The 16,253-nt window shown below is 35.4% G+C and overlaps 1 protein-coding gene across 1 annotated transcript in view; it reads right to left on the bottom strand.

The window, feature by feature from the left end:
- The window catches only part of LOC142351166 (uncharacterized), a 61,524-nt gene that overhangs the window by 27,317 nt on the left and 17,954 nt on the right, over nucleotides 1-16,253 (bottom strand). The window contains exons 13-17 of the mRNA XM_075403282.1: nucleotides 15,426-15,604; nucleotides 14,951-15,131; nucleotides 14,430-14,581; nucleotides 11,922-12,032; nucleotides 11,387-11,570 (exon numbers count right to left, since the gene is read on the bottom strand). Coding sequence (XP_075259397.1) covers nucleotides 11,387-11,570; nucleotides 11,922-12,032; nucleotides 14,430-14,581; nucleotides 14,951-15,131; nucleotides 15,426-15,604 — 807 coding nt within the window. The remainder of the gene's footprint in view (nucleotides 1-11,386; nucleotides 11,571-11,921; nucleotides 12,033-14,429; nucleotides 14,582-14,950; nucleotides 15,132-15,425; nucleotides 15,605-16,253) is intronic.

The following is a 16,253-nucleotide window of genomic DNA, read 5'->3' as shown; positions in this document are numbered from 1 at the left end:
AAGGAGGTCCAGTAGCGTTGATAACTATAGAAAGAGTACAAAAGTAGAAAAGACTTATAAGTAAATAAGAAAAATAGAGTTTTTCAAAACAAGGATATCTGTTCATCCTGTTCTTTTTTAGCGCTTCAAGTCGGGAATTAAGGCTCTGAGTTGTAGTAATAGGCACTGCCAGTAAATGTTGACTGGATTTATTGCTACCTAAAACAAAGTTAAGTAAATCCTGCTTGATAGCGTGATGGCGGCTTGGCCGGGCGACTAGAAGTTCGCCTATTATTATTATTATTTTCTAAAGTTTGTAAATTAGAAGGTCTTGTTCCGATGTATTAGGGCGGAGAGGACTTAAATTAGGCTCTAGAGGTATTCTAGAATTGTGCTGTGGGCAAGGAGTTGAACTTCTTGTTCGACTACTGCTAGGCAGGTGTGTTTGGACTGGAGGTGGGTTGTCACGACCACCTGAACTTGCTTCGTTGAATCCAGAATCGAAATTGGTAGGAGTTCGGTCAGGGTCGAAGTTCTGCACAGGGGAGTCTTTTCGTATGAAATTATCCACGGGAAATATTCGGTGTTAGTGGGGCTTTGGAAGGAGAATTTAGTCAAGGGACTGTTGAGTTTATTCATCTGACTTGTCATTAGATTATTATAAAATAGGTCACAATTATTTTTATCTATACCATATTCTAGGGTTAACTGTGGTATAGTTTCAGTAGCTGGGTAGTACTCGACTAGGTGATTTCTATGAGCGACCTTCCTGGTGGCCGGGTTGCCATCTAAAGTTAATTCATAGTTAACATTGGTTAGTTTTTTTTCTACAGTATAAGGTTACTGATCTTAGTTCATGTAGTTTTTTTGACTTTCCTAACTCAATTTGATGGTTTTCCATTAGAACTTTTTGTCCAACCTCAAGTGGCTTGCCTAATTTGTGTTTGGTTCTATGTTTATGTGCGCGGTTATTGTTTTCTAAGCTCTTTTTATAAGCGTTATTGTATATTTGTTTGAATTGGTTTTCTCGCATAAGCAACGAATTGTTAATAGTCGGTTTTAGAAGTTTGTCAATTTCGGTGTTTTTTGAAGTTTGCAAGGTATGCCTGTGAAGAGGCAGGTCTTTGCAAAACTCGGAAGAGCATGTGAGTTGTGAATTTCGTAGGAGTCCTAACTTAAGTGACAGAGGTATCTGTGGTTTTTGTCCGAACACAATTTCATAAGGTGAGATTCCAGTACTAGCATTTGGGACCGTGTTATTAGAAAAAGCAAATTTTGGTGCCAGTTCATCCCATTTACCTCGAGCTTGTTCTAGAAAAATTCGGAAATGTGCTCCTAGATGTTTGTTTTGGATCTCGACTTTACCATTAGTGCAAGGCGCATAAGCAGTTCGAGGTGCGGGTGTTATACCTAATTCATGAATGTAACTCGCAAAATCTTGGTTCATGAATGCCGAACCCTTATCATAAACAAGTTTTTGTGGTATTCCAAAAGACAAGATGAACTTTTCTAAAGCTTTTATGGTGTCTACTGCGTCTGTGGAACGTACAGGGTATACTTGAATGAAACGCGAAAATGAATCGACAATAACTAAACAATGGTGTTTACCGTTCGATGGAGGATTTAAAGGTCCTTTGTGATCAATATGGACCGTATGAGGATTGGGACTGTATCAGCCCAATTTTCGAGAGGTGCTTCGTGGATGTCTCTCCGTTTTTGTTTATTTTTTTGGCATTCAAGGCAATCAGCAATTAGGTTTTCAATCCATTTATACATTCCGGGCCAATAAAAAAATCGTTTTACATTAGCAAGTGTTTTATCTAAACCTACATGACCTGACAGTTCACAATGAGCTAGCTGAAAAACTTTAAAGAACAATGACAGTGGTACACAAATTTTTAAGTATTCAATATCTGGTTCGTCTGTTTGTTGTTGAGTACATAAGATGTTGCCTACAAAACTCAGTTTTTCGAAGTTATTAATGTATGACATTATGGCTTTAGATTGTCGGAATTCAATGTTCTTTTCATCTTTGTTATTGTTCGTTCTTAATTGACGAATTTGTTGTATTACTGGATCTTTTAATTGTTCTTGACAAGTTACTGATGTATTTAAATCAATTTCTTTAGAGAAGGTTGTCAGTTTATCAATGAGTTCTCTTGCATCTTTTATTTTTGAATTTTCGGGAAGTTTTTTTTCTAATTCGGTTTTATCTATACAAGTGCTATTCTTCACGAGAAAAACTTTATCGTATTCTAGAGGGAATCTGTACTCCGAGTCTGTGGTATTAGTTTGATCAATGTAGAGTTTGTCAAAATCTAATTCCGGTGACTGGTTCTCATTGAACAATTCAAATTCCGAAATTGGGTCAAAATTTTGTTCGGTTATCCCTTCATCAGGATAGGAATCAATTTCTGTATAATGATCAGACGTTTCGTCTTCCTCCTGTTCTGATACAGGGGTTATTTCATGTTTGCGGTGACGCCTATAGTGGTTAATTGATGAACCATACGAGAAATCTTCCGAAATATTGTTTATTGAGCAAAGTCTGTTTTGATTATTGTCGTACTTTTGCTTTACCATTTTGTCATTTTTGAAAATGAATTTGTCGATACCCGTTATGCTTTGTTTTAGGATTGGAAAAAAGTCATCTGCTGGTCCCTTTTCATTATCACGCAAAATGAAGTATTTTTCCTCGTTACCATGCTCGTCGTAAAAACTAATGTCTTTTGGTATCTTTTTGTGTTTAAGTTGATACTTGTCCAGATCTTTAAGTTTTACATTGCGACTTAGGATGTCGGGAAAAGCTAAGTTTTTTCCTTCAGTCCAAATAATTTTCGAGTTCTGAAATTGAGATATTACTAACTGGTACCTGAAAAACCTGTGAGAGAGTTTTCCTCTTCTACCCCATAGATACATTAAAGGCTTATGGTCGGTGTACACATATACTGGATGGGGAGAACCAATTAGGTAATGCTCATAAGTTTGTAGTGCAGATATTACGCCGCAAAGTTCGCGTGCTGTGGTGCTCATTTTTTGTTCCTCTTTAGTGTAAATTCTAGAGTTAAAAGACACTATTCGTTTCCCTTCTGGAAACTCTTGAACGAGAATTGAGCCTACTCCTATAGAAGAAGCGTCTACATGCACGTGGAAAGGGTATTTAGTATCAGGTATTGCTAAGATATTATCTTCGCTAATCCTGTTTTTAATGTCGTTAAACAGTTTTTCGTGTTCTGTTGTCCAGACAAATTTAGTTTCTGTGCGGGTTAGGTCATAAAATGGTTTGCAGTCAACATGCAAATTTTTGATGTACATGCTGTAGAATCCTAAGCAACCTAGAACTCTCATGACATCACGTTTGTTTTCAGGCGACTAAAGCGCTTTTAAATCTGCTACTCGCTTCTTGACTGGTTGTATCCCATCTTTACCTACCACATGTCCCAAGAACTGTACTTTCCTAAGGAAAAATTTAGTCTTTTCAAGTTGAGCTTTCAATCCTGATTTCCTTAAAAGTTCATGGTACTTGTCAGTTATTTCAAACATTTCGGTGTCATCTTGCGCTTGCATGATGGTGTCATCAATGTAGGTTATAGCTTGTTTTTTTTCTAATTAATGGTGCAAAATGGATAGTCATTATACGACTGAAGAAATTAGGTAGACCGCATAGGCCGTAAAATCCGCGTTCAAATGTGTATTGCTTTGGACCAATTACAAAACTTACCAGCTGTTTGGTTTCTTCAGTTAGAGGGACTTGGTTATAGGCTGAACAAAGATCACTGGTTGTGAAGAAATTAACTTTTAATCTAGTTAATAGACTTCCGATTGGTTCGAGTGGCCATGAATATCGACTAAGGTCTGTTATTGAGTTCAGATATCGGGCATCTATAACCAGTTTTACTGTGTTCCACTTGGGTAGGATTATGATTGGATTAATAAATTCTGATCCCATTTCTTTATCATTACCCATTTCCCGGATTATACCTGTTTTACACAGTTGTTCCAAAAGGTTTTCTAGTTTTTCCTGATAATGTAATTGTACTTTGGATGGTCTTTGTTTTGTCAAAGTTGAATTAGGTAAAAGTTCAACATGAAACTTTTGTTTTATCTTTCCAACATCGTATTTGTGTTGAGAGTAAACGTCTTTATTTTTAGTTAAAGTCCCCAGTAACTTGTCTAAGTTTTCGTCATTGATATCAGCTTGACTGAAATCAAATTTTTTGAGAAACGCTTGATCGGTTTTGTCAAATCTGTTAAGTTTTTCTTTGGGAAGTTCAACGGGTCTGATGTTCTCATCAGTTGTTTCTAATTGTGGCTTAAGATCCTTGAGGTCGTCGCTAAAGTCTGTTTCTAATTCGTAGTTGTTGGTAAAATCTTGTTGCCTTTTTCGCTTTTCTGTTTTCTTTTGTTTTTCAGGAGTTTTGCTTGCATAGAAATTTTGAATTTTTGAAATTTTTGGACCTTGTTTTTCACTAACATGGAATATTTGATCCCAATTAGTGTCACTATTCATTAAGTGGTTTATGAATGCAACGTTGTCAACTACAGAAAATTCTCAGTCTTGTCTAATTTCAATGTCTTCTAAAGTGTGCCCAATAGGACCCTTTTGGATGACAACCTTGTTGTTTTGAGGATTGTTTAGCATTATTGGTAAATCCTTTTCTTTTCTAAAACACTGAACGTTGTAAGTATAAATTCCTTGAGCTTGCAGTTCACGTCCAATTACGAAGGAGGTTCCCTTTCTGAAGAATTCATTCGGAGGTCTAATTGATATTGCTCGAATTGATTTTGGTGCCAATGGTAGTTGCTGGTCAAGAGTTACAGTTTTTTAAGAGCTAATGTATGGATAGCTTTTCGTTTGGTATCTAGATAATGTGACGGCTACTTCAGGATAAGTTTTCAAATCAATTTTTGGAGTGGTTAGGTCAATAGATTTTACTGTAGATTCAAGGAAATCCATTCCCAACAAATTCGGCTTGCAACCATGTTTTGCTGAAACCCATGTGGTAACTTCCATTTGATACTTTCCTTCAATGTCGAAAGAAGTTTTGAAAGTAATTTGACCTAGAAGTTTTAGTTTCTCACCATTAACCGCTAAAGTATGATTTTTTGAAGCTTTCATCTCAATGTGTTGTAATTTACATAGTTCAAGATAAATGTGGTAATTAATTAAAGAGCTTGATACTCCTGTGTCCAATAAAAACTGTGTTTCTAAGCCGTTATTTTTATTTTTGTCTCCGAGGGATTGGTATAAATTAATATAGATATGTGAGTAACTTGCTTTGTTATCAGTAGTGTTTATGAACGGAGACCTGTCCAGTTTAAATACTCGTCGTTATGATTCTCATTATTGTAATAGTCTCTGGAAGTTTCACTGGTAAAGTGAACTCGAGGGCTTCGCCCTTCACTGTTATCTCTTGAAGGAGTATTATTGTTTTGTCTAGTAGGTGTCCTATCCGGTCATGGTCTCTACTTCTATCACGATACCAATTATCTGATCTTGGAGGACCGTTGCTTTGTCTATCCCTACTATTTTGCCTATTGTTATCTATGTAAGAGATGTTTCGACGGTTATTGTCTCGTTCCTGTGATCGGTTATCGTAAGAAGATGATCGGTAATTGTTTGAAGAGTTTGATGGGTACGGTGATCGATGTCGGTAGTCTGATCTAGAGTTGTTTTGATAATTGGATTGATTTTGGTTATAATTATTTCTCTGTCTGTCCCTAGAATTTCGATTGTCATAATTGTTTGATTTGTAATTTTGTTGACCTGGTGAATGGCTCCTACTACGTTTATAATTGTCTGTGAACTTTTCTCGTTGTTGGGGTGGGTTTCGAGTTTCGTTTTTAAAGTCCTTGTACTTAAAGCAGAAAGCTATTGTGTGACCTGAAAGTTTGCAAAACTTGCAGAATCTAGTCTGGTTTTGTTTGAATCTGGGATTGTCGTTGTTGTATGTGGCGTTTATTTTATGATCTTTCATTAGATTTGCAATTTCTGTGAGTTGGTTTTTTAACCCTTATATTTCTGTTTTATTGTCAATACTACTTGAGGCAGTACCCGTGAATTCACTGCTAACAGAAAAACTTAAGTCTTTAGTTGCTACATGATCCTGTAATTGTAGATGGGTTTTCTCTTAACCGCTGATGTGCCTTTTGTTTGAGTGCAGGTGGCGTTAATCCTCTTACAAAGTACTCCATACACTTAGCGTTACGCTGGTCGTTGTTAAAATCTGGATCTGGCCATCCTTTTTCAACTGCTTTTGTTATTCGGTGTGTATAGCTTTTTATCAATTCATCTGGTTGCCTTTTAATACTCTCTACTTCAATTCTTTTCCTATACTTGTCTTTTGCATCAGTAAAACGGTCAATGAACTGATTTCTAACTTCGTTCCATGCTTAAGCTGGCGCTAAGGTTTCAAACCATTGGGCTGCGGGCCCACGCAAAACCGAACCAAACAACGCTTTTTGTCTAGTGTCGTAAGCTGCTTGCAAGCCAGCATCCGCAGGATCTCTTGTTCCTAGTGAGAATTGGATTTTTCTTTGTATTAAACTAAAGAATTCCTGGGCATCTTCAGATGGATCTAAACCTGTAAATTTCTCTAACGCTATGTCGGGGTACGCAACATCGTTCGCTGCCTTGTTTTATTTTAGTGTACAAAAAGAATATTCTATACGAAAGTATTATTAGTTTGGGTAATTAGTATAGAAAATATTTTTGTTATAACAATTAAGTAATAAAACGCTAATACTAAAGTAGAAAGTTGAACTGTTTGTTTTGTAATATGAATTTTATTTGTTTAGGACCGTTTAATGATTGTATTTTAAATTCAAAGTTTTTGCCGTTATCAGTGCTAAAAATTTCAACCCAAGAGTAAATATCGGTTTGCTCAACGGTAAAATTTAATAACCAAGGATAAGTGCTTTCAGAGTGTTTAAATTCAACAGAGTATTGGTGAAATCTGTTTATTTTTGAAAATCTAATTTGTGTGACAAATTCTGTTTTTATAAGTAATTTAACTCTATCTGGTAAACTCGGATCGTCAGGAGAAACGTTTATGTATTTGGGTTTAATGATTTTTAAGATTTGTAAACCAAACGGGGAAATTTTATTTTGTTGGCTCATCCACACACAAGATGATAACGTTTATGCTAATTCTATCACACTTCTGATTTCTTAGAGCACACAAAAGTTCCTTAAAGTTTGGGTTGGTCCACTTGTAAGTTATGTAGATTTCAGTTTCTGTTTCGCTAGAAGAGTGATGGTAAATGCATAAAAAGTTTCTGTTCTGGTCAGTTAAATAATATGAAATTTTGCCTATTTTGTTATGTACTTTAATACTTATATTCAGATCTTGAACGTTTACTTTAATATATGACATATAAATAACATAGAACAATTGTTTTTTTTTGTTTTATTAATGTATTTTTGTATGGAATTACACAGAAGACAGTATAAAAACGTTTAGTACGGGATGTTTAGTACATCAGTAGTAGTATTTTTGTAGCTATTTTTGTGTTTAAAAATTGTTTCTAAAGTGCTTGAGTCTGTTAATGACCGTATTTTAGCATGAAACAACAACTTTTCTATGATAAATTTGTGTACAAATTGGGTTAAAAAGGCTAGTATACGCTCTTTTAATTAATTATTAGCTAAATTTTCTGCGGGAATCTCGATCACACTGTTTTTAGTTTTTAACAAAGTTAGTAAATTCTGGAAATTAGGGTTCTCAGATTCCTAAGTTTTACAAAAATCAGCGGGAGAATTATGTTCAAACACGTAGAAAATAGCTAAGAAAGTAATTCCGTCAGTAATAAACCGTGTTATTTTACCCCTTCTAGCGTTTTCTATTGCTGTTAGATTAAGATGTTCTACAGTAACTATTCCAGTTTGGTCCATGCACTGTTTAAAACCTCTATTGGTGAAATTGTACTTGTGAAACCGGTTAAAATGGGGGAATTCTCATCAATTTATGTTATTTTCAGGCTAAAAGTCTATGTTGGGGGGATAAAATTTAGTTTAAAACCCGTTATTCTTTGTTAAATATGAGCCTTATTGAGATTTATGTGGTCAAAACTTGGTTAATATTTACTAATTTTGTGTAAAAATGACGTTAATATGGCTATTTTTTTGAGTAATATTGGTTAAAATTGGATAAGAATGATGTTTTTAAGGCTTAAATGTGATTAGTATCCGTTAAATTATGATAAAAGTGACGTTAATTTTGTTAAGATCTGGTTAATATTTGAGAATTTAGGTCAAAATGATGTTTATTTGGTTAAAATTTGATTAATATTACCCCACCCGGGTCAAGGAATTGATAAAACAGATTGAATATTCAACTAAGGAAGGCTTAAATTTAACCAAAATTGGGTTAGTTAATGTGAAAATGCAACAACGTGTGCTTAAATGTGTAGAAAATTAGATATAAATTATACTAAACACGTATTGGGGGATGAATTCTGGTTAAATTTACGTTAAATTGTTTGAAAATGCTATATTTTGGTCAAAAATTCAGTAAAAATTAGACATATGTTACTCTATATATGATTTGGGGGGATGATTTCTGGTTAAAAATCGGCTATTTAGTGTGAAAATGCTAAAATTCTGCTGTGAATTTGGTGAAAATTGGCTACAGTTTAGTTTAATTAGGTGTTGGGGCGGTGAAATTTGGATAATTTTTGGTTATTTTGAGTGTATATGCTACAATTTAATCATAAATTTGGTCCAAATCGGGTCAGAAACAGTCTAAACAAGTTTTGCTGGGATAAATTCTTTATAAATTCCGATTATTTAGAGTGAAAATACTATAATTTAACCATAAATTTGGTCAAAATTGGGTTAGAAATAGACTAAACAGGTTATGGGGGGATGAATTTTGTATAACTTTCAATTATTTAGAGTGAAAATACTAAAATTTAACCATAAATTTGGTGAAAATTGGATTAAAATCAAATTAAATATGTTTTGGGGGGATAAAATCTGGTTGAATTTCGGTTATTTAAAGTGTAAATACTAAAATTTAACCATAAATTTGATGAAAATTGGGTGAAAATTAGGCTAAATAGGTTTTGGGGGGATGATTTTTGGTTAAATTTTGACTATAAAATGTAAAAGTACTTCAATTATTATATAAATAAACTAAAAATTTGACATAGATTACCGCCACCCGGGTCAGAACAATTTTACAAGAGCAAAGAATCAGTTGCCTGTTACTATTTTAATGTAAATTTACTGTATTTCGGTCGTAAATTTGATATAAATTACTCTATTTGTTTGTCTATTAGTGTGCTTTCACTTCTGTGGTAGTGGTTATTTTACTATTTTAATCCGATCGGATAGAAAAACAAAAATTCAGGCGTGATTCTATCCTTTGGGCGCACCAGTTATCAAATTTGGCTGGGCTGCTACAGATCACACAATACGGGATCTCTTTATGTATGCCAGTCAAACTTGACAAAAGATATAACAAATCGAAGGCAAAGATATATGCCTAAGACCTGTCTGTGCTATAAGTCTCAATTTAAAATTGTTGGGGGGCTGAAAAGTTCAATTAATTAAATAGATAGTTTAAATGAACAAGCTTACACTGAGCAGTATTTAACCGGGTTGGGCTGTTACTTGATTGTGTTGTTGTTAAGTGAGTGCGTCGTTGAAACTTCTTCAAGTCGGTTTCTCGTAAGAATGTTCTGTTTGAAAATTAGAAAATGTTCTTCTAAGTCAGAAAACTTTTATATAATTTCTTCTCTGTTTGAATTTTGAAATTTATTTTGTAGGAAAAATAAAGCAGTTGTCTGCTGCTCGTTGTTGGCTCTGTTATTTGTCTCTCTAATTTTATTCCGTCCCACTTCGCTGAGAGAAACAATAAATTCCTCTCAGCTCCGTTTGGGCCGATAGGGAGCGAATCACAAACTCACGTTCATAGTGAGGTGCTTCTTAATTTTCCTATTGGCCGAGAAGGCAAGAGAATTAACTCTTTTTTATCTCACGGAAAAATTATTGAAACTCCAAAAAAAAATAAAAATCTAAAAAGCTGAGAGCATCAAATATTGATTTCGTAGGCGCCTGTTTTCTGCTTTTCCCCTCTTCTAAAACCGCAACAATTATGGTTTTCTTGGGGGCTTTTTATTAGACTCTATTGTCTTTTCCCCTGAAGCAATCTGCTTCATCCTTATTGAACTTGGGGGGGGGGGAAAGATCTGCATTGCAACTGTCAAAAGCAGAAGTAATTTAAATCAAAAGAAACTGTGGTTTTACAGGCCGCCTACGTTCAACAACGTACATTTTCTGTCCTGGATATAAGCGAGGAGATCCAGGCCTAAAGTTGTGTTATTTAAATAAATCGAACCGAGTTGTTTGAATTTTTGTGTACTGGTAGTCTTAATAAGCGTTAGTTTGTTTAGCGCGCGGCGAAAGAATGGTTAATTAGCGCCTAAATACGTTCGCTCTAATGCGGGATTAATTATCCGTTCATTTGTAACGGCTCTCGTAATACTACATTGAAGAAATTGCTGACAACTGCCTATCTATTCACAGGAGCGTCATATTGTTTAAAAAAGAGCAGTTTTTAAAATTGCAATTTGCTTCTTAAATTATCAAAAAACATCAGTGTAAACTAGAACCGTTAGCTTTTTGTAACATTTAACGAACAATTTCCGCTCATCTGATTGTTTGTATCCGAAAAACATAGTGATGACTTGTTCGAGCTCAAGGGTTTTGGTATTTTTGTCAAGAAATCTTGTTCCATTCTTTCGAAGAAAACTCGCAACTCCTTTGCTATTTAATTTTAAGGTTTCGATTTTTTTGTTCAAGAAAATCGGTATTTCGAATAGCATTAGCATGGCAAACAGTAAAATAATAAAGCAATGCAAACATCTTTTCAGTGTAAACGAAAAAAAAGAAAATGAGATCTCGTTTAAAATACTGAGATTTCACGTCTCTTCACACCTTAGCGCAAATCAAACGTTTCGAGCAAAAGTATCACTGAAAGAGCGCAAACTTTGCTGAAGGTAGACTTTTGGTATCATAGTGTATTATAGCGTCCGAATGAAACGAGAAATTCTTTGTGACAAAATATATGAACACTAATTTTTTTAACATGATCTTTTGATGACGTATTCCCTGTCATACTAGCTAAATCTCTCTCATAATTCAAATATTCATTACGGATTGAATATTCAATACGGATTCAAGTCTATTTTAGGAGCAAAAATGGGCTCCTTATGTCTTTATTCGACACTATGTTTGATAATGTTTAATATGTGCGATGCTGGTATCGAAGATTTATAAATCATAAAATGAAATAATTTTCTGTTTAAATAGTGTTGCTGTATTTTGTACAGTTTATTTTTTAGTCAAAAAAGCAGAAATCAGGCAACAAATGGCCCTATTTTCACTCGGGTTTACTCTAACCTTCTGTGTTGTCTCCCACTTCTGCTCGATTTCTCACTAGAGGTCTTCTTAAGAGAGGCCACTCTTATGTTCCGCTCACTTCCACCTCCTCCTCCGCCTCCTCCTCCGCCACCTCCACTTCTGATAGAGGGAGTCACCTCTCCGTCTTCGTTGTTGTTAGCAGGTGGTGGGAAATCGTGTACACCTGAGTCGTTATCAATTTTTTTTTCAAAAAACGAGTTGGACATAAGCAAAACATAGCAAACAATTATCTGCCTTTAACAGTTTTCGAACAGGTATGAGCATAAATTAATATTCATATCTATTCCAAAACTGTTAGGGAAAAAGAATCATTCAAGAAAAATTTCAAAAATGGTTTTTTTCTTATGTGAATCAGACAGTTTTAGACGCATCTGCTAAAGATGAGTACCGATTGTACCGAGTTACAAAATCTATTCTTTGACTCAAGATCTCACCCCATTCTTAAACTTAAGTACAGGTAATAAAAACAACATGAACAAAAAATAATATGTTTATTTTTTAGTTGAGAATCTACCTGAGAGTCGATGACCTGGTCGTTCCCTGGATAGAGATGGGGGCTGGTCACTCTGTATCCCCGATGTCTCCTCTTCGTCAAGGTCACTTGATGAACTGTGTCCAGTCGTTCCTGTATCATAAATCTCATCACATTTATTTTGTCAAGTCTGACAGCAAAACGGATAATTTCACATAGAATATTCCTCTGACGTCACAATGTCCGGGTTTTGAAACTTTTAAACTCAATATTAAGAACCTAAATAGCTAAATTATTTTAGATGGCACAGAGTTATTTATTTTTATCTCCAAAAATTTTGTTTTGCCCCTAAAATGTTGATTTAAAAATGTAACTTATTGTAAGCTTTTAAGAGGTGTCAGGACAATTTACCCAATGCCATTATACCCAATGCCAAAATACCCAATGCCAATATACCCAATGCCATTATACCCAATGTACTTTGATACTTCCGTTCAATAATCCGACAACAAATTAGCAGTCGTTATTACCCTATGTTTTAACATATTTAATGGCCATGCCTCAGCGGACCGTGGGACTTGATATGAAACTATTACAACCGAACATGGGATTAAATTATCCGCTTGTTAAATCATACGTGCAAGAGCTATTTTCAGCTAATTAGTACTCGGATTATGGAACCAAAATATTAATGTGAATTGGGTATAATGGCATTGGGTATAATGGCATTGGGTATAATGGCATTGGGTATTTTGGCATTGGGTATAATGGCATTGGGTAAATTGTTATGTAACCCTTTTAAGACATGACTGGAAAGATATATATTTTTTTCAATTTAAACATCTAAATTTCATGAACATAACTAAAAGTCAGACATTTACATGTTAATTCATGATTTGTTTGTTTTGTTTCCCCCAAAAAAGTTTTTGCGCTCTTCTTTAAAAAAATTATTGATTTTCCAGAGTGCATCAAATATGTGTGGAGCTTAATTAAGCTAAACTTCGTCGTATTAATTCATTCAGCTAGCAGAATACCAACTTTGAGCAAAGGTGGTGTCAACAGTGATCAAAATTTCTACCCTTTTAATATAATTTATGACGTTTATTTTGTCAATTTAGACTCTTTAGTTTTTCGGGATCTTTTCTGCTAGCGCCCCCCCCCCCCCCCCGCTTAATTCGGCACCCCCCATTTATAAATGTTTAAACATATTGTTAAAGCTAAGCAATTTTAAACGTGAACTTATATGAACAAGATGCATTTACTAAAAGCTAGCACAGCTATGGTTTGAAAGTATTACGTATCCAACCAAAATTCGTTGCATATAACGTACGCATCAATAAAAATTTTTCTATTAGATCATTTTTGGTGTTATCGGCTACAATAAGGGCTTGATTTTTAAAAATTTTTAAAAGGAAACTATTATAAAAGTGCCTTCAATCTACCTAGACACTCTTGTTTCAACGAAATGCAAATATCGCGCTTAGAATTCGCGAAAACGTAGATTTTGGGGGCTCACATTTAACGGCTATATAGGGCTAGCAGAAAAGATCCGTTTTTTGCTGTCGCAGTTCTAAACAAAAATCCATTGATTGGATTAAATGAATACATTCATTATTAAACCTCATTTCTATTGAGATTGAGATGTATGGAGCGAATTGGTATGGTCATATGTCCGCAGGACAATGCTCAAATGCTCAAGTTTTATTGAAAGCTTTGCAATAGGCATCTCTGCCGGTTATATTGCTTCCATAGCTTTTTCTCCAATGCAAACTTATTGAATGTTTTCGTGCCCAATTTTACGTTCTATAAAATTTCATATTTGTGCTTTAGTGGTTCAAATTTTCTGCATAATTTTAGTTAATATTCTTGCTGTGCTGTGGTCAGTTCTCAGTTTATCAGGATACGGCAGTTTTTGAACATTGCAAGCGCCGCGTTGTCTTCGCATATTTTGTAACGATCAGTTAAATTATATTTTATTTGGCCATCAATTTTTTAAAGTTTTGTTTTTAATCATGGTTTGTTGTCTCTTTTTGAATTTGTCATTAAAATTTTTTCTAATTTTCTCTGAATAAAGACCTTGTCTTGATGAGTGTCTTGGTTCAGCTGCATATTAATTTTAAAAGTCGATGTTGAACAATAGGGTCGTTTTTGGATACGGGGCAATCATCTTCAGGAAAAGGCTAGGAATGTTCGAAAGGTTCAAAAGGTTGAACTTATCTCAAGAAAGTTTGAAATCTTTTATCAGAATTACAAAAGAGCTTTAAGTTATGGTAAAGTGACTCTGCTTGAAGTCAATGAGAACTTCTGACGTTTATCGAGAACCGCGAATCGGTTCGAGATATTAAGTCAGAATTTCGAAGTGAATTCTGCAGGGAGTCACGTAACCTTGCCTAAAACACGCCTACGTTTCAAAATGACGAAAGTCAACGGAAGTCAACTTCTGGCTAAGTAGGAACTTCTGGCATTTTAACTTCTGGCACTGCAGACTTTCGGCATTTTAAAATGTGCACGTGAGTGTTTTAAAAGAGCACTCAATTGTTTCCTACTTACTAAGTTCGATGTTAGTTAGTGCCTTGATGTACTTCTGATTGGTCTTCCTGTTTGCTCCGGTGGATTGTACGGCGGAAGGTGGAAGAATGGCTGTGATCAGCAGACTCATTTCATTCAAAGACTTCTGCATTGTGGCTAACGATTCCATCACACTAAGACAAAATTGGGTAGTTTCATTTCCCAAGTCTTTCACATTTTAGCCCCCCCGCCCTTACCCAATTGAAATCATAGCTACTCAAACTGGTAATTATAGTAGCATACTAAAATTATGTGGAGTGGTCTATACGTTAAGCATGCCCATTAAGCTAGGGGGGGGGGGGGTTTGGGACACACTCGATTTCCCTGGCCACGATTAGCAATCAGGGTTGATTTTTACTTGAAACAGGAAATCGGGGCTTTCCCATTACAGCCCCCCCAGCTTAGTGAGCATATACAACGCATAGCTTCAACCTCCCCACCCATTATCGTAAATGAGTTTCCGTTTTTAAATGTAATTAAATCAGGATACATGGAGGTCCAACCTGAGCTGTCTGCGATGTGATTCATCGTGTGCGGATCCCTCAACTACAGAAACTAAGTAGTTCACTCTCGCCTCCAGTCTGTTCACTCGGTTGTTCACACTCCCAGCCGACTCCCTCTCACTCTCCACCCTCACTAACATGTCTCTTTTGTTCTGTCTCTCCCACGTGTAGATCGGAAGAGCTGAATCAGTCAGAAATTGGTCCGAATTTTTAATTTGAGATATGAACAGCACCAAAAACCTCGCCGGGAGACACATTAAAAACAAACCGTCTCTCTGAAAAGGGCTCAAAACTGCATATTTTTCAAAATCAGTCAAACTTATATCTAATTTAAAGGTCTTCAGATCTTAAAAACACGAGAAATGACAAATATGACATATCCGCCTGAAGCCTCGACCAGCTTGCGTAATTTTTAAGCGAAGATTGAAGTAAGATAGATTCAACTCTGAAATTTTAAACTATAGTTTCAACTTACAAACTTTGGCGTATTTGCGTGTTGTCTGTTCGTACACATACATGGCTACCCTTTTGATAATTATGAGGGGTGAAAAGGGGGGAGGGAATGCTGGCTTGTGATAGAACTCCTTCTGGAATCTGAACTTCTCTATCTTGTACTCCTCGTCTGCATCCTTCTGCACTCTGTTGAAACTGTACCTGGAAAATTTTGGGAACAGTTAACACCTTTTTTTTACAAAAAATAACGACACAAAAAACGACGATTCCCGTGTAGGAAACAACGGAAAGACAACGCTTGTTTTGTAAGAAACGACAAAAAAACGACGAAAAAAACGACGAAAAATGATCTTTTCTTACAAAAAGTAAAGACACACAACGATCATTTCTAACAAGTGAAATAAGGACGGAATAACGACGAAAACGACAATTATCGTGTAAGGGCTTTGATCGTTTTTGTTTTTGGAAAAACGATGAAAAAACGACTATTTCTTACAAGTGGAAATGCAAATTCCTCGACACGGGGATGGTTAGTGTTGCACCAACGCCCCATACAAAATCATAGCTGATAATAAGCTTTAATTGCGATTCTTTTTGTCGAAGTCATCTAGGAAATTTGTTCTCTAGGAATTTACGATAGTGCTTTCTTTCGCTAGTAAATGTCGAGAATCAATTTTGAGAGTATAGAGGGCACAAATGTCGTGGGTCTCGCAAGAAAGACGATTATGTTGCAAGAATCTGGCAAGATTCAGGTATGATTATGTATATTATCGCAAGAGCTTTTCAAGAATCTGACAGGATCTTGCAAGATAACTGTCAGTTTTAGATTAGAGAATATCTTTTGGCTTTA

The sequence above is a fragment of the Convolutriloba macropyga genome, chromosome 12 (genome assembly GCF_964194025.1).
Source record: "Convolutriloba macropyga chromosome 12, txConMacr16.3, whole genome shotgun sequence".
NCBI classification, from domain to species: Eukaryota; Metazoa; Xenacoelomorpha; order Acoela; family Convolutidae; genus Convolutriloba; species Convolutriloba macropyga.
Note: the sequence above shows the minus strand (reverse complement) of the source record. Positions and strands in the feature narration are given on the sequence as shown.